The sequence below is a fragment of the Colobus angolensis genome, unplaced genomic scaffold, assembly GCF_000951035.1.
Source record: "Colobus angolensis palliatus isolate OR3802 unplaced genomic scaffold, Cang.pa_1.0 Scaffold125, whole genome shotgun sequence".
Classification (NCBI taxonomy): domain Eukaryota; kingdom Metazoa; phylum Chordata; class Mammalia; order Primates; family Cercopithecidae; genus Colobus; species Colobus angolensis.
In genome coordinates, this window is record NW_012113697.1 from 2,900,187 (window position 1) to 2,927,780 (window position 27,594).

Genomic DNA, 27,594 nt, shown 5'->3' on the forward strand with positions numbered 1-27,594 from the left:
GTGATCCGCCCGCCTCGGCCTCCCAAAGTGCTGGGATTACAGGCGTGAGCCAGTCTGAGAGTAAAGTGGAAACAAAGAGCATAACTTTGCTAAAAATTCCGTTTCATCCTGTAGCCTATAACTCATACTGATGGGGAATCTCTAACTTGAGGCCCTGAGTTAGATCTCCTGCCACAGTTACCAAAGCAGAGACCTGAAGGGGAAATCAACTGAGTTTTCAACAGGACTGTACTGTCAACAACCCGTGAAAGCGGCCAGGTGTGGTGGTTCACGCCTGTAATCCTAGCACTTCAGGAGGCTGAGGCGGACGGATCACCTGAAGTCAGGAGTTTGAGACCAGTCTGGCCAACATGGCAAAACCCCATTTCTACTAAAAATACAAAAATTAGCTGGGTATGGTGGCGCACGCCTGTACTCCCAGCTACTTGGGGGGCTGAGGCAGGAGAATCTCTTGAACCCGGGAGGCGGAGGTTGCAGTGAGCCGAGATCACGCCACTGCACTCTAGCCTGGGCGACAAGAGCAAAACTCCGTCTCAAAAAAACAAAAAAACAAACAATCCGCCAGAGCAATTCCCTACCCCTAAACTCACAACTACACAAAGTGGGCTATGAAACATCAGTGATGTGATAAAGGAGATGGATCAAGTTTATATGAAAACAATGCAAAAAAGACTTTTTTAGCCTAAAACAACAAAGGTTATAAAGGGTCCAAGTTGAAGTTTATAAGAACAGAAATTTGCTTAGGGGAGGTAGAATTTCCTTACCAGATTTCAGTATATAGGAGGTAAGCTTAAGATATAAAAACATTTGCTAAATCACAGGAGAGAGGTCCCTAATGACACCGAGTGGCGTGTACGTTTGCAGAACCTACACACTAGTTGGTGTCACCAGGGAAAACATAACACCAGACAAAATGGACCATCAGTGTGACCAGGAGTAACTCTCCTTCTCATAAGAAGACGAAACAAAAATATGTACGGTAATGACGTGCTTTGATACTAGCATTCAGCCCGCTAACAAGAGGCTCTGTGGTGGAAACGCGGGTTTTCTTTGTAGAAGCAAAGAAAAGACTTCAGAGCTAAGCCCCAGGTTTCACAGAAGGATGCCATTCTGCCCAGGAGCACGGTGTCCACCTCATGAAAACAATGGGACAATCTGCATTTCTTCAACCATCTTACATGACTCCCACAATAGGGAACTTGAACATTCGTATTATGGGATGCAATTTTACGTGGCACAAGGTCATAGAAGTAATAGCAACTCGAATACTTCCCACTCATTCTGCTCTCTATTCCTCCAAGCACACTAAAGAGATAGTCTCAGATTTGCATCAGAATAATTTTAAAACCACTCAACGCCTCCCCTTCTTCTTTCTGAACAAAGGGAGATGAGCTTCAGGATGACATTCTTCCATAGTCAATAGGCTCTACAATTTAATAACATTGGCTTTGCTTTCATCTGTTCACTTTTATGCTTACCTGATATGTGTAGCAAAGGATACTGCTTTCCAATTTATGGTAGCACTAAAGGATTTCTTTTTAAAATAGATTTATTTTGAAAAAGTAATCAACTCTCCTAAAAGATGTATCAACACAGATGGCAAAAATCATTCAGGTGGACTGAGGGTTTAGGGAACACTAAGTTAACCAAAGAAACCCTTGTTTCTTCGCTGATTTAACCTGTTTTATGTCTGGTCTTAGGGGACTGCTCTGTACCTTTTATTCTTCCTGATGCAGAATTCCAGTGCACCAATTACTTACAGTATCAGCTTCGTTTGTTTGTTTGAGACGGAGTCTTGCTCTGCCGCCTAGGCTGGAGTGCAGTGGCGCGATCTCAGCTCACTGCAAGCTCCGCCTCCCAGGCCATTTTCCTGCCTCCGCCTCCCGAGTAGCTGGGACTACAGGTGCCTGCCACCACACCCAGCTAATTTTGTGTATTTTTAGTAGAGACAGGGTTTCACTGAGTCAGCCAGGTTGGCCTTGATCTCCTGACCTTGTGATCCACCCGCCTTGGCCTCCCAAAGTGCTGGGATTACAGGCGTGAGCCACCGTGCCCAGCCCTCAGCTTCTTTTTATAAAGCACTTGGGAAGTGATAGTAATACGCAAAACAGCCACCCACGAATGTTACTCCTTGTGTCCAGGTGAAGAAACTGATATTCTGGGAGATTAAGTAACTTGACCAAGGTCACATATCTAGAAAATAGTTGATCTGAACCTTGAAATCTGACTTTCTGAACTCTGTATGCTACATTGGTCTGCCCAGATATATTGTTTCTTTATTTCAAGAAAATGAAAACAAGATGTGAAGACGATTAAAATTGGCCTACACTGGGGTCTGAAACTAGCCTGGGCAACACAGTGAGACCCTGTCTCTACAAAAAATCAGCCAGGTGTAGCGGTATATGCCTGTAGTCCCAGCTACCTGGGAGACCTGAGGCAGAAAGAGTGCTTGAGTCCACGAGTTCAAGACTGCAGTAAGCTATGATCACGTCCCTGCATTCCAGCCTGAGTCACAGAGTGAGACCCTGTCTCAAAATTTTTAAAAATAATAAAAAATCCCCAGCACTTTGGGAGGCTGAGGTGGACAGACCACTTGAGGTCAGGAGTTCGTGACCAGCCTGGCCAACATGGCGAAATCCTGTCTATACTAAAAATACAAAAATTAGCTGAGCGTGGTGGTAGGTGCCTGTGATCCCAGCTACTCGGGAGGCTGAGGCAGGAGAATCGCTTGAACCCGGGAGGCAGAGAGGTTGCAGAGAGCAGAGATCATGCCATTGCACTCCAGCCTGGGCGACAAAAGCAAATCTTTGTCTCAAAAATAACTAAGTAAATAAATAAATAATAAATTAAAAAATAAAGTTGGCCTACGAAAAACCTAAGGTAGAACCAAATAGTTCTTTCCATATTAATACTCATGCACCTGCCTTTTTCAGCTTATATACACATATCCCACTGTATAAAATAAAAGGACATATGTGCACAATTCCTGCTCTGACAGGTAATGCCGTCTCAGGGCCTTTGGTACCCGCCTGCTACTACAGGAATTTTCTGGTGGACTGTGGTGGGTGTGGAAGAACAGCACTATAGGTACTTGACCGCTCTCTGAAAGGACTCAAGTTAAGAGACAGGCTACAGAAAGGAGATACCCACACCATCAGCTTCAGGAAAAGGCGAATCCCCAGAATGCGAAATTTCCTGTTATGGACAGGACATAGCATTCATCCTACCTCCTGGCTCTCATCTCCTACCTCTCACCCCTTTGCTCCTTCCACCCCAGCCACACCGACCTTCCTTCTGTGCCTTGAACAGGCCTTTGCATTTGCTGTGCCCTCTGCCATAGATGGTTTGCACCAGATCTCTGCACGGCTGCCAAGTTTTCATCATCTAAGTGTAAGACCAAAGTGACTGACCTCAAAAAAGCTTTTTCTCTTTTACCCTTAATGCTGTTGCTCCCTTTCACCATCATCTCCTTCCAAAACTACCCTGTGTTACATTTTTTGTTTTGTTTTGTTTTTGAGACGAAGTCTTGCTCTGTTGCCTGGGCTGGAGTGCAGCGGCGCAATCTCGGCTCACTGCAAGCTCCGCCTCCCGGGTTCCCGCCATTCTCCTGCCTCAGCCTCCCAAGTAGTGGGGACTAAAGGCGACCGCCATCAAGCCCGGCTAATTTTTTTGTTTTTTAATAGAGACGGGGTTTCACTGTGTTAGCCAGGATGGTCTCGATCTCCTGACCTTGTGATCCACCTGCCTTGGCCTCCCAAAGTGCTGGGATTACAGGCATGAGCCACCGCACCCAGCCTCCCTGTGTTACATTTTTTAAATGACTTGTAGCTTTCTAGAACTGTCTTGTTTCTTCACTTGCCTGGTGTCTACCTCCAAAACTCCACTGCAGCCTTCATGAGAACAGGGACCCAGTGTCTCGAGTTCACTGTGATTACCTCCAGGGCCTGACACACATTAGGTGTCAAGAAAAACTTGGTAAATGAAAACACACTCGCCTACTTAAAACCCACCCTCCCAAAATATGACCACTGTCCCTTCAAAGAAGTAAAAAAGAAAGTAAAGAGATTCTACCTGGTTCGTGAGGAATCCATGTCCAGCACCAACTTGGCTAAGTGTTTCCTCTGCTTTTGAATATTTGGGATTTCCACCTGTGGTTACAGGACATAAAAGATACAATCAAACTGAAGCTCAAGATAAATTATTTAAGAACCATTCCTGGCCAGTCACGGTGGCTCACACCTGTAATCCCAGCACTTTGGAAGGCCAAGGCAGACGGATCACCTGAGGTCAGGAGTTTGAGACCAGCCTGGCCAACATGGCGAAACTCCATCTCTACTAAAAACACAAAAATTAACTGGGCGTGGTGGCAGGCACCTGTAATCCCAGTTACCTGGGAGCTGAGGCAGGAGAATCGCTTGAACCCGGGAGGCAGAGGTTGCAGGGAGCTGAGATCACGCCACCGCACTCCAGCCCGGGTGACAGAACAAGACTCCGTCTCAAAAAATAAAAAAGAACTATTCCTTAGAACAATTCTTAAAGAACTATTGGCAGTCACCTAACAAGTTTACTAGCAGTCTCCCAATCCTTATTTTCAGATGAAATCCTTTTTTCCCTTTTGCGTTACTGAGGTCTAAGTAACAGGAATTGTATATATTTTAGGTATACGGTTTAATGTTTTCATATGCACACATTGTGAAATGATTACTACACTCAGGCTAATTAACATAATCCATCACATCCCATAGTTTCTATTTTCTTTTTTTGATGGTGAGTACATTTAAGATCTATCCTCTTAGCAAATTTCAAGTCTACAATACAGTATCATTAACTATCACCACACAGTGCTACACATCAGGTCTCCAGAATTTACTCATCTTGCATTAAAGGCAACTTAGTACCCCTTGACCAACATCAGATGAAATTATTGATGCCCTCTCCTGAGCTAAACTCTGCTCCATCTCTGCTGGACACCAGCCAGGCTCTCCATCAACCCAGACCCCCTCACAGGTCCTGTGCTTCTCTGCTCATGCAGGCCTGGCCACTTTCCAGCCCTCACCTTGGCACCCACCCCCCTCCACCAAAAAAAAAAAAAAAAAACAGGGCTCAACCACATCCCTCTTTACTTCCAGAAAGGCCAAAAGAGGGAAAAAATGCAGGGAGCCATGCAGTCATGTCTGACACACAGACCTGAGGCAAAACGGACAGCTGAAGGAGGAAGAGCATGGAGAGGCTATGGCTGCATCTAGGATACAGATTCTATATTTATAAAAAGAAAGGAAGCAGATGTTTCTATTTATAGAAATAAAGTAAGACTTTTCCAGTCAATAATGAATAAACATTGCCATCATGGCTTTTCTCGGCTACGAGTTCTTCCATTTTGGTTGTATGTGGATGCTCTTTTTATATTTTTCATTCTAAAAATGGCTTCACTGAACATCCCAGTGCAAGATTTTGGTTCCGGGCCCAGCAAAAGTAGGGCAGGATGTGAGAATGCAAAACGAAAATTGGCCGAAAATTGAACTAAAATCATCTCAGGCTGCGGTTTTTATATAAGGAAAAAATTCGAGGAGAATCCAGAGTTCTCTGAAGTGCTTTCTATTCAGTCTCCCGAGCAGGGATGAGTAATGTTCCACGTCTACCGACTTCCAATAGGAAGCAGAAGTCCCTGGACAACCTGAGTCACCACCCAGCCCCGAAGCTAAGCTGGAGGGCCATTGGGTATCTTGAATGAGTCAAGTGACTGTCAGCACCCACACTGGACTTGCTCCTTGGTTTGCTTCAGGCTTTGGCCAGAGCCAGGACCCTTCTTCTGAGGCACAGAGGGGATCTCAGGAATGCTCCAGGCGAGGAGATGCCCTGAGAAGCCAAGAGCTGGTCAATCCCAAAGCACCTCATCCAGGATTTTCTCCTTGAATACTTTCACGTCCATAAGTAATTACTGGCCCACACCTCTGTCCCAGAAAGAATATCAGGGGATGTGGAGGTGCTGGATGTGGTTCAGAGAGGAAGCCAGACAGGGTCTAGGGCAATGCAGTTCAATACAGTAGCCTCTAGCCACACGTGGCTATGAAATTCTAAATTTAAATTAACGAAAATTAAAGAAACTAAACAACTGAGTTCCTGAATCGCACTGGTGCTCAAAAACCACTTAAGGGCAGTGACTATCAAACGGCACAGATTGAGAATATTTCCATCATTGTAGGGAGTCTGCAAGGGTTAATTTTAGGTGTCAACTTGGCTGGACCGATGGATGCCTCAAAGGCTGCTGAAGCATTGTTTCTGGGTGTGGCTGAGACGGTGTTTCCAAAAGAGACCAATGTGCGAATCAGCAGGCTGGGAGGAAGACCCACCCGCAATGGGGCGGCGCCATCCAATTAGCTGAAACACACAGGAGGAGGGAGGATTCTCTCTCTGCTCTCTCTCTCCCTCCTTCTCTCCCGTAGTGAGATACCTTTTCCCCTCATTGGACTCCAGGTTCTCTGGCATTTAATGGGGGTCCCTCTGGACTTCCACCTCCTATTCTGGGTTGCACCATCAGCTTCTGAGGTTCCTGGACTGAGTTTCGGGTTCTGAGGTTTCTGGACTGAGCCATGCTACTGGCTTCTCTGGTTCTCCGGCCTACAGATGGTCTATCATGGGACCTCTCCCCCTCTGGGATGATGTGAGCCAACTCCCCCTAATAGGGGAGAACCCTCTTTCATATATCCTATTGGTTCTGTCTCTCTGGAGAACCCTGACTCATACGGAGTTCTAAGGGATAGCGCTGGTTAGATTTTATACAGGTGGACTGTCGCTTATCTGAAATGCTTGGGACCAGAAATGTTTGGGATTGGGAGTTTTCTGGATTTTTGGAATATTTGCATTATATTTACTGGTTGCACGTCGCAAATCCGAATATGTGAAATCCAAAATGCTCTAATGAGCATTTCCTTTGAGAATCATGCTGGTGCTCAAAACATTTCAGATTCTGTAGTATTTCAGGTTTGAGATGCTCAATCTATTAACAGATGACCAATTAAAAATAATTTTAAAATTGTTATTAATTACTAATTAATCATTGATTATTAATAATAATTAACAGTTTAATTGAGTGTCTTTTAAAGTGCAAAGAGAAGGAACCTGTATAAACATAAACTGCGGCTGGGTGAGATGGCTCACGTCTATAATCCCAGCACTTTGGGAGGCCAAGGCGGGTGGATCACCTGAGGTCAGGAGTTCCAGACCAGCCTGGCCAACATGGTGAAATCCCATCTCTACAAAAATTACAATAATTAGCCGGGCATGGTGGCGGGTGCCTGTAATCCCAGCTACTCTGGAGGCTTGAGGCAGGAAAATCACTTGAACCCAGGAGGCAGATGTTGCAGTGAACCATGATCATGCCACTGCACTCCAGCCTGGGTGACAGAGCGAGACTCCATCTCAAAAAAAAAAAAAAATACATATATATATATATATATATATAAACTGCAAGAGGCCTCAGAGAGTCTCTTATGCCTGGTCCCCCAGAATCCTAGTAAGGAGTAGGTGCTGTTCACATCACTGAAGACTTGAGATGGGTGGAGGGTGGGGGTGAAGACAGTCGAGGCTGTGGGTGGGGAAGCGGGGAAGCTGCCAGCCTTCCACCTTACTTCTAGGAATGCCTGCAGGGAAGAGGATGGGTGGGAGAAGGGGTAGCAAATGCTGAAACGACATATTTGGGAATCTTGACCGTGTGGTTGGTTAAGAATCCCTGATGAAAAACAACGTCGGGGAGAAGGTTAAGGGACAGAAGTAGAAAGCTGGAAACAGAATGACTGAGGGGCTGCTGTTCGGTACCTCCTTGCTCACTCAGGCCTGGCCTCACTCTTGCTGCTTACCTCAGCCAGCAAAAACAGGGGCTCAATCACGTCTCTCTCTACTTGCAATTCAAAATGTATCAGCTCCTGGGCCAGCTTGTCCTCTGTCTCTCCACAGAGTTTCAGCATCTTCCTGTAATCCAAGGGGGAAACAAATAGTGAACACTCTTGAAGACGACATTTCACTGGCATTACCCTCTCCTCACTTCCTGGCTCACTTGTAAACTTTTGCAAGTCAGTGTTAATAAGCTGGTTGATCTCCATGGCTCCCCCTGGGCCAACCTGCTCCAGCTCTCTGCCATTTCTGAAATAGTCAATGCTTCCAAAAGGTGTCACTCACTGTGTGCCTGGGGCACAAGGGGACATGTGGGGAAACAAGAGAGAGACATGGAGAAAACAGGCACATATGTCGAATTCACATGCCTAAAAATAGTCATGCCTAGAAACAGTCAGATGCTTCTGTCTCTGAGAAGAGCACTGGATAGCTAAAATCTGCCTGGTAACAAATCATCACCTTCAAATACACAGCAAAAACTCAATTTCAATAGGTCCTGATAGAAAGAAAATCCTGACTCCTAAGCCATGAAAATGTAATTAGTACAGGGATATATAGACAATTATCCAATGAAAAAAAAATTCCAAAAGTGGATTAATAATGAGCAAATGACAGAAAGACCTGACTGCCATCTTCCCAGATGACACAATATGCTATTTCAAAGATGTTAATTTCTACCAAAATTGTATACAGACCATTCTCTCATTGTCTGGTACCCACGTTAACTGAAACTCAAGTAAAAAGATTTTACAAACCATCCTGGGCAATATGGTGAAACCCCGTCTCTACTGAAAATACCAAACTGAGCCAGGCACGATGGTGCATGCCTGTAGTCCCAGCTTCTTGGGAGGCTGAGGCATGAGAATTGCTTGTACCTAGGAGGCAGAGGCTGCAGTGAGCCGAGAGAGCGCCACTGCACTCTAGCCTGGGTGACAGAGAGAGACCCTGCCTCAAACAAACAAACAAAAAAAATCAGCTTTTACAATTCAACAAAGTATGAGCAGAGGTTACTGCTTTTTTAAAGTGAGGATACTCCTTTCCTGTTGATATTTTCACATTTTTACTCTACATGTATGTGTCCCCATACAATATTAATACTGCTGCTTCACTTAGTTCAGTCTACATGCATGGTTTTACACTGAACATATCCTGATGCTACTTGCTTTTTCTTGTTTTTTTTTTTTGTTGTTGTTGTTGTTGTTTTGAAATGGCGTTTCACTCTTGTCGCCCAGGCTGGAGTGCAGTGCCACGATCTCAGCTCACTGCAACCTCCATCTCCCAGGTGCGAGCCATTCTCCTGCCTCAGCCTCCTGAGTAGCTGGGATTACAGGAGGCTGCCACCATGCCCGGCTAATTTTTTGTATTTTTAGTAGAGATAGAGTGTCACCATGTTGGCCAGGCTGGTCTCGAACTCCTGACCTCAAGCGATCCACCCACGTCAGCCTCCCAAAGTGCTGGGACTACAGGCAGCCTTGTGTTTTTATTTTATCATTATGTTTGGAGCTTACCCATGTTGGTACATGCAGAATTAGATCATTTTGCAATGGAGAATTCTGTTCTATGAATATACCACCATTATGTTAAGCTGTCCCACAAACAAGTTTTTCGCTATTACACGTAGCGCTTCAGTTAATATGTTTGTGCTGTCTCTTTTTGCATGTGTGAAAATTTCACTAGCACAAATGGGAGTTCCCATTGCTCTATACCCTTGCCAACTCTTGGTCTTGGTAGGTGTCTTAATTTCTGCCAAACTGGTGGATACAAATTATTATCTCCTTCTGATTTTAATTTACATTCCTTGACTGCTAGTAAGACTGAATATCCCTCTCCCATGAAGTGCCTGTTCATATTCCTTGGCTATTTTTGTTTTAGGATCTATTTATTTGTAGGAACTTCATATACATAGATGTGTGAATGAAGATTTTCACTCTTTTTCCTATCTGCCGCAAACGTCAGCGCCCAGGTGTACTTTTTACCTTTGCATCTTTTTAATGGTGTCTTTTTTTCAGAGACGAAATCTTGCTCTGTCACCCAGGCTGGAGTGCAGTGACATGATCTCGGCTCACTGCAACCTCCGCCTCCCGGGTTCAAGCGACTCTTGTGCCTCGGCCTCCCGAGTGGCTGGGATTACAGGTCCGTGCCACTGCACCTGGCTAACTTTTTGTATTTTCAGTAGAGATGAGGTTTCACCATGTTGGCCAGGCTGCTCTTGAACTCCTGACCTCAGGTAATCCACCCACTTTGGCCTCCCAAAGTGTTAGGATTACAGGCGTGAGCCACTGTGCCCAGCTTAATGGTGTCTTATATCTGATTTTCTGGTATTTATTCCATATTTCTAATACTACTTAATTTAAAAAATTTAAATATTAGCTATTGACATTACAGAAAATGAGAATTTAGCTATGTTTCCATTTCCCCTCCTTCCCTTTATTTATATTAATAGAGGCTTATTATTTATATTACACTTTGACTCCATATTATTTGGAGTTAATCTGGGTAGTATATTATAATTACTGGTTTTCCCTGCACTCTTATTTGCTCTCCCTGAAATTAATAATTGCCTTGTTTGGCTCGCTTGTTTTCTATGTACCCAATTGAATTCAAAATACTTTGCCACTTTCTTAATTTGTCTGTTAAGATATTGAACCAAAATTTGCTTAACTTACTTAAAAAAAAATTAAACCTCATCCTAAGCAGTGATAAACACCAAATTTATGAGTTTTGTGTGCTAATTTTGTTTCTTCTCTTATACATTAAAAATATTACCAAAAAAATATTGAACCATACATCATGTAAATGAATTTCATCTTCTTGAATTAATCCCTCCTGGACCTGTCTCAATGCGAACTGAGTTTTCCTCTATCCCTAAGGCACATCTGTCTTCCTGGCATCTTCCTTCACCATTCCCCGGGATTCTCTTCCTCTGCCTTGTGCTGGACATTCTGTTATCTTGGGTCTACCTCTCTTTTGGTCACTCCCTCACCAAGGACACGTCTTGCTGTCTTGCTTTAGCTTGCTGAGAAAGAATAGGTGAGAAGTCAATTTTTTTGCCACGTATGTCACGGCATTCTCCTCTAACCTCTCATTGATTGAAACTTGGGCAGAATATCGAACTCCTAGGCTGAGCATGCTTCCTTCAGAAGCAGAATTCTGAAGGCACTGCTTAAGAATCTTCTATCTGCCATTGCCGCTTTGGTCAGTCTGGAAGCATTCACATTTCTGATCCTTTGTATGTGACATGTTTTCTCTCTAGAAGGTTGTAGAATCTTTTGTCACCAGTATACACGATGGTGAGCTCTGTGGCATAAACTTAATTCTTCCCATTGTATTGGGAGCTCAATGGGCCTTTTCAGTATAGAAACTCATGTCCTCAAGGTCTGGAAAATGCTGTTGGATTATTTATTATTATTTCTTCCTCACCTTTTCTAAGAACTCCTGTTATTTGGGCATAAGACTTCCTAGATTGGTCCTTGAATTTTCTAATTTTTTCTATTGTCTGTGTCTTTGTCTTCTTGCTTATCTGGATGATTTCTTCATATTTATCTTCCAAACCTCCTACTGAGAATTTCATATCTTCTATCATATTTTTTCATTTCTACAAGCTTGCTTTTGGTCTCAGCATATTTCCTGCCCATAAATATTTTGTATTAACATTCTGGTTTTCGTTTCATGGACATATTATCTTCCCTTACCACTTGAAAACATAAGTGACTGTTCTCCTATCATTTTTTCCTCCCCTCCACAATCTCTGTTTCTTCCGAGCTGCATTTTATCCACCCCATTGTTTTGGTCTCCAGGTTTCAGGTTAGAGAATTTCCTCAGACGTCTGATGATCTTTGGTGCCTCTCTATATTTAAGAGTGGAGACTAAAAAGCCCAGAGTATGTGAATTCATCTGTAGAAAGATCTGGTTGGGTCACTTATTGAAGCACTGACCCCCTCCAACGTCCTCAGATCTTTAGGTCCTTCCTTTTGGACTAATCTGATTCCCCAGAGAAGCCTCTTCTAATTTCCTGCTTACAGGATAAAGGCCTGGGCGCTGCATGACTGGAAGAAGAGGGCTGAGGAGTACCAGCATCCACATCCAGTACATATTAGATCACTCAAGCCTCTTCCTTACTGAATGGTACCCATACACTCCACTGCACCGAGAGTCCCCCATTCTAGAGTTGCTCTCTTATCCCCTCTAGAGAATTCTGCTCAGGTGGGAGAGGGGGGATGACAGCCACCTAGACGTGTGGATAGGGCAGGGTTTAGTGATCCAAGTGGTAAGTGAAAAGCTTTCAACCACATTCATGGGTTTCATCACCCACTCCACCCCCAAAGACCCATTATTCCAGAGATCCCTGGTGCCGGTTCTTGAGGACTGTAAACATTACCTGATGCAGTTTACATGGGATCTTTGCATATCTACTTCTGGCTTGGGAGTCAGCTTTTGGGGACTTGACAGGTTAGTTCCCAGTCATTCATATGCTTTACAGCTCACAAAACTGTGTTGTTGTTGTCTTTCTGCTTTTTCCTGCCATTGTGGGTTTATGTCTTTTAAGAAAAAAAAAAAAAATCTCCATATTGTAGTTTTAGTGGATTTTGGAAGGAGAGAAAATCAGATTCTGCTTTTCAATCTGCCATCTTTACTTCCAGGCTTGCTGTGTCATTATATTACACACATGACTCTTGGAAATACCATACAACAGGATTTCATGTCTGTCCACCTGAAATTTTCTTTGAACAGCTGAGTTTATTCCATTTATATCTCTTACGATTGCAGAGATAAATGCAATGATTGCTACCACCCTCATTTTCTGTTTTCCAATTATTATGTGTGGTTTTTTTTGTTTTGTTTTTTCTCTTATAGTGCCTTCTATGTATTTTTTTTATTTTTCCTTTTCATCCTTTGTTAGTTTGAAAGTTATATATCTTATTTCTATTCTTTTTGTGGTTAGTCTTACTTTTCTAACATGCATATTTGACACTAAATTTATTTTATATTTTTTACTATTTGGACATTAAATTTAAATGTAATACCTTTATCCTCCTTTCAAACACTACAGGAGCTTGAAATACTGATTCTGCCACCACAGAAACTTAAAGTCCTTCTCTTTTGTCTTGTCACGTCTCTAAAAAATATTGTTCTTTGTTAAAATGCTACATAAGCATGCCTGTAATCCCAGTACTTTGGGAGGCCAAGGCGGGTGGATCACTCGAGGTCAGGAGTTCATGACCAGCCTGGCCAGCATGGTGAAACCCCATCTCTACTAAAAATACAAAAATTAGCTTGGCGTGGTGGCGCCCGCCTATAATCCCAGCTATTTGGGCGGTGGAGGCAGGAGAATCACTTGCACCCAGGAGGCAGAGGTTGCAGTGAGCCGAGATTGTGCCATTGAACTCCAGCCTGGGTGACAGAGCAAGAATCTATCTCCAAAAAAAAAAAAAAGTCTACGTAAGCCCATGTTCTAACTATCCTTTGATCTACTCATTCCTGAGTTCTTCCATGTGTATGTGCTACACATTTTAATAAAATCTATTTGCTTTTCTCTTGTTAATCTACCTTTTGTCAATCTAATTTTCAGGGCCCAACCAAAGAACCTAAGATGGTTCGAGAGAAAAAAAAAAAAGTTTCCTCTCCTACAACACAATTTTTTTCCTACCTTGGTACTTGTACTTCTCATCTTTCTTCTATTTCTGTGAAAGAGATGTAATCTATTTCATATAGCCTTAACTAGCCCTTTCAGTGAGAATATGCAGGTAGTATCTTCTTCAAATCTTTGCCTGAAAATATCCTTACTCTTTCCTATTTTATCACAGAATACTAGGTTTCTTAAATTTTCGCTCCATACTTGAAGACATTACTCCATTATCTCCTGGCATTCACTGTGGCTGATGAATACATAGTTTGTTATCAGTTTAACTGCTATTTTATAGTAACAATGTTTTTTTCCTCTGGTCAATTTTCCATTTTTCTATTTTTTGTTGATAATCTGTGGTCTTACTATAATATGTCCGGGGATGAATTTTTTTCTTGTTGATCTCCATCAAATCATTTTGTGCTCCTTAAATCTAAAGACATGTTTTTCTTTAAATCTGGAAAAGAAAAATTCAACCACACACTTCCCCTTCTCCCTATTTTCTTCCTCAGGAATTCCCACTAGATGGAATGTTAAGCTTTTGCATTCTATCACCCATGTTTCTCAGTTTCAGAATGCCTACATCCTTATCCCTGCACTTCATTCTCTTCATTCTGGGTGGCGGCTCGACATCTGTTTTCAAGTTCAGCAATTCTTTATTTGTGTATAATCTTCAGTTTCTTTCGACTCAAGATCATTTAACATTTTCAGCATAATTTTGGAAAGTTCTTTTTGGTTGGCCTTCCATCCTGCCTATTCTTTTTTAATATTGTCTGATTCTCTTGTCAAGGATTCTGTTTTTTAATTTTAAAATTTCCATTTAAACAATTATTTTATATTTTCTTCCATACAGTTCTATTATTTTTAGTTCTCAGGGTACTGACTCTCCTACTGATTGTGTCTGTCGATGCTCTCTCATGACGATTCTATTTTCAGTGTGTTTTGTTGTAAGCTCAACATGAGCCAGCGCTGCTTTTCTGAGAATCTGGTAAGTTCTGACATTTGAATTGAGAGGTTTCATATTTGCTTCTGCTAGGGCCCTAGGGATTTCAATTGTCCTTCATCAGTTTCATGTTAATCTCTCTACTTGGGCCTTGCCTCACTGCACAGACAATATGATTTCAGAGCCAAGAGTTCTGATTTCCCACTGGTAACATTTTCCTTTTTTCCACCAAAGTCCCCAGTGAGAATTCAGGTACTTCCCTGAGAGGGACTAGTCCCCTTTGCATAGATGGGGACTTACCTAGATTTGGCACCAACCCACGCAAGGTGTCACCTTACCCAAGAAGTGTGTCATCTCCCAGGATAGCTGACCCCTCCATCAGACACTGAGCCAGTGTTGTCAAAGGCAACTTTTTCTGAAAAGAAAGCAAATGGTGTAATGAAAGCTACTTTCCATATTCATCTGTTGCATCTAAAATAGCAAAAAGTCAAATACTTGCCAAGGTATTTTATCAGCTATAACAAGCTGACTTTAAAATAGGTTTAAACCTAGAAATTCATAGTGTACCATGATGGGTTAGACTTAGAGATGTCAAAATTCAGAAAACGAGAACTGAATTATATTTGCCACTTTGAGAAATAAGCCTAAGGCTAACATGCTGCATTTTAAAATGAGGTAGGACAGCAAGAAGGAAAAATGAGAAAAATTTAAAATGATGTCAACAAAGATTTGAGCAATGCCTTAATTTCCAAAAATAATATGTCTCTTAAAGAGTGTATTTGCCTTATTTTAAAAATGAGGCAGTGGCTGGGCGCGGTGGCTCACGCCTGTAATCCCGGCACTTTGAGAGGCTGAGGTGGGGGGATCACCTGAGGTCAGGAGTTCAAGACCAGCCTGGCCAACATGGTGAAACCCTGTCTCTACTAATAATATAAAAATTAACTGGGTGTGGTGGCACATGCCTGTAATTCCAGCTACTCGGGAGGCTGAGGCAGCAGAATGGCTTAAACCCGGGAGGCAGAGGTTGCAGTGAGCCAAGATTGTGCCATGGCACTCCAGCCTGGGCAACAAGAGTGAAACTCTGTCTCCAAAATAAATAAGTAACTAAATGAGGCAGCTATGGTCAAAAAAGAGACAGAAAAGTGTTCACATGCAATTACAACCCAGAAAGAGTAAGTGCCAAAATAAAGACACACTCCAAAAAAGATAGATGGCCGAAGAGCACATGAAAAGATAATTAACCTCATTAGTCATTAGGGAAACCCCAATCAAGGTCTCACTTTACACTCACTAAAATGGCTATAATAATATTAATACTTAACAAAACAAAAAAAAATAAGGATTGGTGAGCATAAACCTTCATGCATTACTACTAGTGGAAGTTTAAACTGGTGCAGCACTGTGAAAGTGTACTTAGTATCTCAATAAGTTAAGCAGAATTATCACATGGCACAGCAATTCCACTCCTGGGTATATATCCAAAGTAACTGAAAACAGATGTTCACAAAATAGGTACACAAATGTGAAGAGCAACACTATTCACAACGGCCAAAAGAGGGGAACAACTCAAATGTCCACCAATGAATAAATGGATAAACAAAATGTGGTATATCCATACAATGGAACATTATGCAGCCGTGAAAAAGGGAATGTTGCATGCTATAACATGGATGAATCCTGAAGACATCATGCTAAATGAAATAACCTAGACACAAAAGGACACATATTGTGTAACTCTATTTAGTGAAATATCCAGAATAAGCAAATTCATAGAGACAGAAAGTAGATTAGTGCTTGTCACAGGGCTGCAGGGGTGAGTAAAATGGGGAAGGACTGCTTAATGGGTATGTGGTTTCCTTTGGGGATGATGGAAACATTCTGGAACTAGACAGTGGTGGTAAATAGCCTGTTAAAACCACTGTACACTTTTAAATGCTACATTTTATGTTACAGGGAGGGACAGACAAGCTGTGATGGGAGTTTAGCATGACCCGTTCCCCATGCTAAGTATCAAAGAGTTCTCTCCTTTCTGAACTAAGACCAGCCAGTACACACAGACAGAACAAAAACAAGGTAAGAACCACTAGCACCTTCTCAGGTCTTCCAATCTACATGGCTACAAAGGTAGTTCTTCAAATAGAAAGTGACTGAACTACACCCAGCCCAGAGCCTCCTGGTGTTAACACACAGAGTTTCCCCTTATAATTCATTTACTAATCCAACATTTATGGAGGGCAGGCACCACACCAGTGATGAATAAAACTAGACACCTTTCTCATGGAACATTTTTCTTTTCTCTTTTCTTTCTCTTTTCTTCTTCCTTTTTTCTTTTCTTTTCTTCTGTTTTGTTGTTTGTTTTGTTTTGTTTTTTGATACAAGGTCTTGCCCTATCACCCAGGCTGGAGTACGGTGTTGCAATCATAGCTCACTGAAGCCTCCAGCTCCTGGGCCCAAGCAATCCTCCTGCGTCAGCTTCCTGAGCAACTAGAACTACAGACACGCACTCCCACGCTAATTTTATTTCTAAATTTTTTGTAGAGATGGTGTCTCACTATGTTTCCCAGGCTGGTCTCGAACTCCTTGGCTCAAGCAATCCTCCTGCTTTGGCCTCCCAAAGTGCTGGGATTTCAGGTGTGAGCCACCACACCCAGCCACAGAACTTACTTCTAATGGTGAAGATAAACAATAAACATCATCATACCTTGCCCTAAGGTTACTCTTTTCATCTGGTTGTTCATTTGTATCCTTTAAAATATCCTAACTGATAAATACAACTAAAGTGTTTCTCTGAGTTCTCCAAGCCATTTTAGCAAATTATCAAACCTGAGGAGGGGGTTGCGGAACCCCTAATTTATAGCTGGTTGATCAGAAATACCAGAAGACTAGATTTGCAACTGACATGCTAAGTAGGGGCAGTCTTGTGGGACTGAGCCCTTAACCTGTGAGATCTGACACTAACTCCAGATACACAGTGTCAGAATAAATTGCAAGACACACAGCTGGTGTTCAGAGTTGGAGAACTGCTTGGTGTGTGGAGAAAATCCCCCCACACATGTGGTCACAGAAGTGTTATGTAAGTGTAGACAAACAGAATGTTTTTCAGAGAAGCAGGCATAATATTCCAGTTGTAGCCTCACAGAGAGGGCATAGCTTATGATATTGGTTCTCAACCAGGGGTGATTTTTGTCCTCCTGGGGTCATTTGGAAACATCTGGAGACACTTCTGATTGGTACCGCATGGGAGATGCTATTGGCATCTGATGGGTAGAGGCCAGGGACGTTGCTAAACATCCTACAATACACAGAACAGTCTCCTCCAACAAAGAATTACTAGGCTCAAAATGTCAATAGTGCCATGCTTGAGAAACCAGGTTTAATTTGCAAGTGTCTACAATGTCCCAGTGACAAGTCAGTGAAGACGCTTCGTCTTGAATGTCAGATGGTACAATCATAGTACTGATGAGCTCACATAAAAAGACCATTTTGGTTTGTGTTAAAGATTCACAGTCCCGTGACCTGTCATCAGGGCAAGACTTCAGCGTTTCTGAATCTTTTTGAAATTGGACAAAGAAGAGAGGATTTGCCTATAGTAAAGGGGACTTCTGACAGTCCAAGAGTTGACATCCTTTGAAGAAATACATCTACCAGAAGGTAAGTAGAGTTTTTCCAACTATGGAAAAAGACTAGTCAGATTATCCTGTCAGTGAGTGGAGCAGAAAATTGTGCCCGAGGGTGACCAAATGAATGAAGGTCAAGATCCACAAGACAAGACCGGCCACTGGAGGAACATGAGGTTGATCCGACTTCTGGAGGGAGGATGGAGAGGGGACAGCCAAGCAACTGTTCTGCAAAGTGCAGACTGGAAAACACACAGCTGCACTAATGATTTTGAGACCCTCTTAGGTGGCAGAGAGGACAGAATTAAGTGAATTCTCAACGGATGTGCTTTTTAATTTTAACAAGGAGCGTAACCTTTCCCTCCTGCCCTTTCTCAATTCTCTATCATATCTCTTATAGTAAAAGAATTAATTCGCCTGTAATCCCAGCACTTTGGGAGGCCAAGGTGGATGGATCATGAGGTCAGGAGTTTGAGACCAGCCTGGCCAATATGGTGAAACCCCATCTCCACTAAAAATACAAAAAAAATTAGCCATGGGTGGTGGCGCGCCCCTGTAGTCCCAGCTACTTCGGAGGCTGAGGCAGGGGAATTGCTAGAATCTGGGAGACAGAGGTTGCAGTGAGCCAAGATCGTGCCACTGCACTTCAGCCTGGGTGACAGAGTGAGACTCCGTCTCAAAAAAATAAATAAATAAATAAAACTAAAAGATGCCAGAAGATTTATAGTAAAAAGTCCCTCCCACACTCACTCGTCCCTCAACCACCTCATTCCCCTCACCAGAGACCATGACAGTGACCAGATTTTGTGTATCCTTTCATAAATATTCTAAGCAGATTCAATTATACATACATGTGTGTACGTCTGCTTTTAGTATTTCTCCCCACGTTAGCATACTCAATTTACACACCACTCTGTGCCTTGCTTTCCTTTTCACACAGAGATAGATACCTTTCGTATCATTTCCTATCATTACATATGGAACTGTCTTGTTCTTTTATTTTAATGGCTACACAGATCATTGAATGAAGATAAGAAAATGTATTTACTCAAGTACCCTACCAATGGTGTAACTATCACTCTAGGAGAGATGTTAAGGTGAATTTGAGAGCCTGGATTCCAAGGTAGGGGTAAGTTAGTGAAAATCAACATGAGTTTTTATTTGTGTAGATGCTTTAAGAATCAAGAAATTGGCCAGGAGCCATGGCTCACGCCTGTAATCCCAGGGGTTTGGGAGGCTGAGGCAGGCGGATCATGAGGTTAGCAGATTGAGACTATCCTGGCTAACATGGTGAAGCCCCATCTCTACTAAAAATACAAAAAATTAGCTGGGTGTGGCAGCACGCACCTGTAATCCCAGCTACTCGGGAGGCTGAGGCAGGAGAATCGCTTCAACCCAGGAGGCGGTGGTTGCAGTGAGCTGAGATCGCACCACTGTACTCCACCCTGGGCAACAGAACGAGACTCTGTCTCAAATTAAAAAAAAAAAAAAGAATCAAGAAATTGCAAGGACACCACCAAATGACAAAAGAAAGGAAGAAATGCATTAAGATGATATTACTTTCATACCAAAAGGGGGTAAGTATAACCCCATAATCAAAGACAGTACATAAGAAGAGGTTAATGGACTGTAACCCACAACAGACTACAAATGATTTCTATTTCTAAAAAGATTCCCTAAGGTGAAGGAACATTAACAGCTCAAGAAATGTCAGGCATTGTAGCAATCTCATATAACCTAAGATTGCCTCTAACTGAGACACTGTTTGCTTTCTCCCTCACACTTTGGTCACCCTCATTTCAAGTATAATGACATCCAATCTTATACAAAGGCATAAGAATGATACAATGGACTCTGGGGACTCAGGGGAAAGGGTGGGAGGGGGATGAGGGATAAAAGACTACACATTGGGTACAGTGTACACTACTCAGGTGATCGGTGCACCAAAATATCAGAAATCACCACTAAAGAACTTACTCATGTAACTAACACCACCTGTTCCCCAAAAACCTATGGAAATAAATTAATTTTTTTTAAAAAGGGTATCCAGTCTTAGAAGAATTAAATTGCTCAAAGATCTAGAAAAGCTCCCAAAATCATTTTCCCTCCAGTACCAAGGATCCACACTGACAAAGCCAGTCCCGATCCCTGGTAAATATTAGTGTCCAGGTAAAAAGATCTTAGCAAACTTCATGCTGGCCAGTGATTTTCAGAGCCAAAGAGGAGCTATTAAAATAATTTCTTTCCCTAGCTCTAGAGTTCAGATAGAACCTTAAGAATTAAGGGAAGGAAAGACAGACTGTCCCAGGGTTTCAATATAGTCAATCTGACATGTCTGAGATGATTATTCTCTCTAAAATTATCTTGGGCATAAGCAACACAGTTTATAGGATGACCCAGGTAATAAGCCTCATTCTAATATCCACCCCATTCCTACACACACACACACACACACACACACACATACACATACACACACACACCCCCTCTCTCTCTCTTTCTCTCTTTCTCTCTCTCTCTCTCTTTCTCTGTCTCTTTCTCTCTTTCTCTCTCTCTCTCTGTCTCTTTCTCTCTCTCTCTCTCTCTCTCTCACACACATATTCCCTATCTCTGAAAATTATTGTCTACTGTCCTCTAATTCCAGGCCCAGGCAACCAGCTCTTCTGTGGTTCAGCCCCAACAAGATACACAGCCCAGGCTTGATGCTCTGGTCTCAATGGTTCTTAACAGCCACTCCAGCCTAAGAGTGGGCCACTCCTAACAGCACCAGGTTACACTTCTTTAATATTTACTTAAGTTAACATCGTGCAAGGCATGTACATGCTTTACCTCACTGACCTCTCAAACAACCCTGCTGGGTAGGGAATTGTTACGATTCTTACCATTTTCCAAATGAAGAAGCTAAGGCTTATGAGGTAATGAACTTGCCCAAGCTCAAGTTAACTTAGGAAGTAACAGAACTGGGCTTCACCCTTCGGTGGTCAGATTCCAGAGCTTAACCTCAGAATTGCCTGTTACAGAAGATGAAGGGCATGCTAGTGTGGTAGGCAAGTTCTGTACCTAAAATATTCACAGACCATCCATTCACGACACACATCTGCTTGTATCATCGTCCTGTTGCGGCAGGTTCTTTTTTAGGCATGGAGAACAGAACTGATGGGGACACAAGATCCCGGCTCCCATCACAATGATGGAAATGATCACAGTGATTTCAGATACTAATATGTGCTATAAAGAAAATAAAATAGGGAAATGGGATTAGGGTGAGGGAGGAAGCAGACACATTAGGTGGTCAAGAAAGCCTCCTGAAAAGGTGACATCTGAGCTGAGAACTCAACAGGTTGCTGGCTTGAAATGCTGGATAAGAGGATTCCCTACGGAGGATAGAGCAAGCACAATGGCCCAAGTGAAGTTGAGCTAGGCATGCTCAGTACCAGGTGAGCACAGTTGAAGAACGATGACAGAGGGGAAGGAAGCCCAGAGCCAAGCTCAGAGATGCAGGCAGAAGACACATCATAGTGTCCAAGGGCCAAGATAAGGAGTTCAGATTTCATTCTACCATGGGAATCCCAGAGCAGGATAAGGCAGGAGGGTGACGTGACTGAATTTCCAATTTAAACACTGGCTCCTGTGGTTGCAGAGAAGGGAAGAGGAAGGAGGGAAGGGTTTGGGGTGGAAGACGTGATAGGAGTCACTGTGTTCAGAAAGAACTGACAGCTGCTTAGACTAGGGTGGTAAATGTTAAAGCCAAATGGAAATTCTCTGGAGGAAGAGTCAGCAGGGCTTACTGACAGCCTGGATGTGGGGCGTATGGAAAGGAAAGAATAAAGAACGGTGTCTGGGATTTAGATGAGCAAGTGCATGGATTTACAGTACCATTCTCTACTGTTCTGCCCTCTTTGCTGGGTCCTCCTCCTGGTAGAGTGTGAAACGCTGCCGTTCCTGGGGTTCCTGATTCAAAAGCCATTTGTCTTCTCACTCTGCATTTTCTCCCGAAGTGATCTCAGCAGCTCCAATGGATTCAACAGTCACTCGGGGTAGAGACCATGAAACCCCTCTCTCCTCTTCATACGGCCACATCCACTCAGTTATCAAGCCCTGATACTCTACCTCCAGGATCTACCTGATCCTGGATCAGTATACTGATTTTTCTCAATGGATACTGATTTTTCTCCCTTTTCAGGTCCTCGTTGCATCTCACTGAAATTGTTCCCATCTCTGTGTAACTGGCCTCACTTCTGCCATGGTCCCACCCATGAGTCCTTTATTCATACAATTTTCAACAAATCCAATCATGTCTCTCCTGTTAAAATGTTGGCTTTCCTCTACTCTTAGGGATAAAGTCCAAACCCTCACCATGCCCTACAAGGCGTGATCCTGTCCTCTGCAGTCCTGCCCCATGCCACGTCTTCCCCATTCTCTACAGTCTGGTCACTCTGCCCACCTTTATTTTTCTCAAAAATGCCAAATTTGGCCAGGTGTGGTGGCTCACACCTGTAACCCCAGCACTTTGGGAGGTTGAGGCAAGTAGATCACCTGAGGTCAGGAGTTCGATACCAGCCTGGTCAACATGGTGAAACCCTGTCTCTACTAAAAATACAAAAATTAGCTGAGTGTGGTGGCACATGCCTGTAATCTCAGCTACATGGGAGACTGAGGCAGGAGAACTGCTTGAACCTGGGAGGCAGAGGTTGCAGTGAGCCAAGATTGTGCCATTGCACTCCAGCCTAAGCAACAAGAGTGAAACTTCGTCTCAAGAAATAAAAATAAAAATAAAAATAAACTTTTTCCTGTGTCTCGGAACCCGGCACATCTTGCTCCCTGTCTGAGAAGTGTGTTTACCCCTTTTGGTGCTGCTACCTTTTACCTGTCCTTAACGGCCACTTCCTCACGGAAACCTCCCACTATTTAATTCCTAGCAAGCGCTTCTTCTCAGCACTAAGACATGGTCTGAGTAGCAAATGCACTGTCTCCCCTTGGGTGGTGAGCTTCTAGAGCACAGAAATCCTGCTCAGCTGGCTCAGCACTTAGCATACACACCGCCTTGCATGGCAGACTTGGTGTTTTCTAAATATTTGCTGAATAAGGTGGAGAAACACTTTCACATGGTAGCACTTTATTTGTTGGGCATGACTTCCTAATGAGAAATGCAAGGACTTCAAAAAACTAAACATCTTCATTATATTAAGAGTCCGGAAAACCTAGGAACTAACCAGTTATTATCCAGGATTAAAGATGGCAACATGGAGGCTGGGCATGGTGGCTCACGCCTGTAATCCCAACACTTTGGGAGGCTGAGGCTGGCAGATCACAAGGTCAGGAGTTCGAGACCAGCCTGGCCAACATGGTGAAACCCTGTCTCTACTAAAAATACAAAAATTAGCTCGGTGTGGAGGTGGGCGTCTGTAATCCCAGCTACTCGGGAGGCTGAGGCAGGAGAATCGCTTGAACACGGGAGGCGGAGGTTGCAGTGAGCCGAGATGGCGCCACTGCACTCCAGCCAGGGCGACAGAGCAAGACTCCATCTCAAAAAAATAAAAATAAAAATAAAAAAAGATGGCAACATGGAAAGGTAATTCATATGCTTTCTATTCTTCATCCCACATAAGGAATCCAGTTTACTCAGTACCCACAAGACAATAATGTTCCCTCTGTTCACTGAGATAATGGCAACAAAATCCCATTTGTATGCCCACCCACATCTGCCTGGCAGCCACAGCTTGCAGGGCAAAACTTTAAAAGTGGTATGACAAAAGTTTAGGAGTTAGAACACACAACTAAAGAGCTACTGAGCTTGCTAAAAGAGAAATAACAAAAAGCAACTTACATGTGCTCAAGTAGCAACTTACATGTGCTCAAGTAGCAACTTACATGTGCTCAGATAAAAAGCAGAATATTGCATGGATCCCCATAAAGTCTCTCCTGAACCTGAGATTCCAAGACCCACACTACCCCTGTGATTGTCCATCTCTGGACCCTCTCACAACATTTAACTCCCGAGACAGCGTCTGTTCATTCACTCCCTCCCTCCCACTCCACCTTCCCTTTACCTGATCCTTTTCATTTTATTTCTTTTCCTTCTCACCAATTGCTCCTGTCTTGACATATCTCCTTACTTAATCATGACAAAGAACTGGATATGCATTTCACTATTTGAGGTGATTTATAAATATCATGTTTCCTATTACATCTCTTAATGTGTTTAGAGAAAAACTGAAAAAAAATGAGTTTGGAAATTTTTTCCCACAGTTCTTTGATTGTTTCATATTTTAAATGGCTCTTTGACTTTCAGACTATTTATTCAGTCATATGATGACAAGGAAAGATGGATCAGCATAAGAAATCATTGACAAAATCAAGCACTTAAAATCCATGTAGTGAGGCTGGGCACAGTGGCTCACATCTATAATCCCAGCACTTTGGGAGGCCTAGGCAGGCAGATCACGAGGTCAAGAGATCAAGACCATCCTGGCCAACATGGTGAAACCCTGTCTCTACTAAAAATACAAAAATTAGATGGGCGTGGTGGCACGCACCTGTAGTCCCAGCTACTCGGTAGGGTGAGGCAGGAGAATCACTTGAACCTGGGAGGTGGAGGCTGCAGTGAGCCAAGATTGCGCCACTGCACTGCAGCCTGGGCGACAGAGCAAGACTCTGTCTTTAAGAAAAAAAAAATCCATAGAGTGAAATCACTGACCTATACGTGCTTGGGCACCTACTTCCACTGTGGACTTCTCCCAGTTTACACGTTTATCACTGCATGCACGTGACTGCAGCCTTTAGAGCCTGGTAACAAGCACTGTGTGTCTTCTCTAGTAAGAGAAGCCAGATAGAGTATGTCCTAGTTGGTGAATCATGGCCAGTCACAGCAAACCCTTTTATCTTGGACACATATTCACCTTCTCAGCCTCCCTTGCTGCTAGAGAAACATAAATGAAATTAATCATGGTCTTAGCGCCTTCCCACTTCCTGCCTGTGATGTGGTTATGTGAAGATGTGATGCATGGAGCTGCAGCAGCCACATTACAGTTGTAAATGGAGGCCCAAGCATCACATAGATGCTGACCCAAAGCTGCTAGATAAACCTTGAAACTGGCTACCTCAGACATTTTGTTAAGTGAGGCAACTATGTGCCTTTTTCTCAAGTCTCTAGGAAGCAGTATAGTTATTAACCTTTTTTTTTTTTTATTTTCTGTATTCAGATGCTTTGACAACATCTTGGGTCCTTGCTGATCCTGGAGGGACTGCCCCTCCCAGACTAGGCAATTCCTAGAAATAGTAAACGACTCACCCACAGAATGCTTTTTAAATGCAAGCTAATCTAGAGTTCACATTTTAACAACCTCCTCTAAGGGGCTCTCACACCCCAGGCCACTGTCCATCTGCCCTAATTACCCGACTGGGAGGTCAGGTCCCAGACAACTAGAAACAGTCCTTAATAATTCAAACTAATCAATTCTATATCTGCTGTAGACACCACAACAAAGGCTCTGGCCCACGGTCCTCTCTTTTACCTCCTGACCAACCCCAGAGCTTCCCCTGTGGCCTTCTGGGTGACGTGGCCCGTCCCCTTCTCTTGGGAAGCGTGAATAACTATCTCTCCTTGGCGATCATCTCCCAATCTGCTGGCTTTGCCATACCTCAAATCTTCTATCCACGCCCTATACATCAGATCACTCAGGGACCCGAATGTCCCCTTACTGATAAAGTACGTAAGATTCTCAATTCAGTGAAAACGCCACCAATCCAGGTAAATTCATCTGATCCCAGAAAAATAATGTTAGTACTAATCCGCTTACCAACACCAAAGGCCAAATTCAAGCCTCTGGTGGCAACATTTAGATGATACTCTCGATACCAAAACATACTCTACTTTGGGCCAGTTATTTTAAAAATGATGCTTCTTGGGACAACAACAAAAAAAAGGACACAGATGAAAGGCAGGCTTGGCTCCAGCATCCCCATCCGGAACCGTTCCTGGAGTCCCCCATTAGATGTGGGTTTGATAACAGGGTTTCATGCCCAAAGTCGTTTTGCAAACTCTCCCTTTAGACAGTTCCCCTTGCTGAATTCCTGATACATACAGAATTATTTCTATAGATATGTTTCAGAGCTGTGAAAGTTTTATTTATACACACACAAATGATTCCTGCTGGGAATATTAAGAAAGAAGAAATCAGGGCTTGGAAAAAAGAAAGAAATGACTGGTAGGGCAAGCAGAGCAGGTTTTTGCACTGCAGCAGGAGCTGGGAAGAAGTATTGTGGCACATTACATGACAGTTCAACAGAAATGAGGCTGACATAAGCCGAGGGGTATCAGGGGGACCAAGGGGATGCGGAAGTCAGCAATAACTGCAAGTCAAAAAAAAAAAAGTCTAGAAGATACCAATCGTGTAGATTATAAACTCAAGGAAGAAGGAGAAAAGTCTAGATTGCATATCCCTTGTAATAAAGCCAAGTGAATGCCTAAGAATATCTTTTAATCTTTGGTTGGGGCTGAGAGGGATGGGGTCAAGAGGAAGGTAAACCTGCAGAGGCTGTTCATGCAGAGGACTGTTGAAATGGAATTGCATTATACAATGCCTGTTATTTCTAATGTAGGTTATAGACAAAGGCATTAGAGAAGCTTTATTTAGCAGGCTCTTTTTATTGTGTCTCATGATAGCGAAAACAATTTTCAAGGGCCTTTATAGGTCACTTGTAACCTCTAAAACCACGATATACTTTTTTTCCAAGAGATCTTAAGATACTATTGAGGCAAATGCAATCTATGATGAGCTGAAACAGGGTTCAGATATCCATCAAGGGATAAAACTTCCCTAGAGGTGAGATCTCATGGACACCCGTCTTCCCAGTTGCTCCAATCTGGGGAGGACAGGGAGAGGACCTCACCTTGCCTGGGGAGGGCAGGGGATGCTTCAGGCTGGGCTAAAGAGCGAGAACAGTAGGGAGGGTCGTCACTCCACAAAAAACAGAAAACAGGCAGCTAGAGCTGCTGAGTCAGTTCTCGGGCACATAAGCAGCTACATAAACAGCTACATCCAGGGGGGTCACAAGAGTAGGACCGTTGTCCTTAGTAGGCAAGATTTCAGCTCCCTGGGGCTGGGAGGGCACTTACGGAGCGCTTGTCAGCCTCTGCCCCTTGCTGGCCCTGCAGACATGCGGTGAGCTTCTTGTGCGTGCTGTGGGACACCTGTTTCACCAGCTCCAGACGCTTCTCCACCTGCAGAGAGAAGAGCGGGTGGTGCCACTGAGAGAGTGCAAGGTCAGGGGAGGAGGGATTGTGGGTGTGGACAATCACAACTCATGTTTTCATGGAGATAAGCACTCCCGGAGAGACAGCTTTCTTTTTTTTATTATTATTATACTTTAAGTTCTAGGGTACATGTGCACAATACGCAGGTTTGTTACCTATGTATACATGTGCCATGTTGGTGTGCTGCACCCATTAACTCGTCATTTACACCAGGTATATCTCCTAATGCTATCCCTCCCCCCTCCCCCCCCCCCATGACAGGCCC

At 43.3% G+C, this 27,594-nt stretch overlaps 1 protein-coding gene across 1 annotated transcript in view; it reads right to left on the reverse strand.

Annotated features, from left to right (window-relative positions):
• The window catches only part of ARHGAP44 (Rho GTPase activating protein 44), a 208,936-nt gene that overhangs the window by 73,469 nt on the left and 107,873 nt on the right, over positions 1–27,594 (reverse strand). Inside the window, exons 3-6 of the mRNA XM_011933290.1 lie at positions 27,192–27,296; positions 14,795–14,871; positions 7,857–7,968; positions 4,072–4,148 (exon numbers count right to left, since the gene is read on the reverse strand). Of these exons, the coding sequence (XP_011788680.1) occupies positions 4,072–4,148; positions 7,857–7,968; positions 14,795–14,871; positions 27,192–27,296 (371 nt within the window). The remainder of the gene's footprint in view (positions 1–4,071; positions 4,149–7,856; positions 7,969–14,794; positions 14,872–27,191; positions 27,297–27,594) is intronic.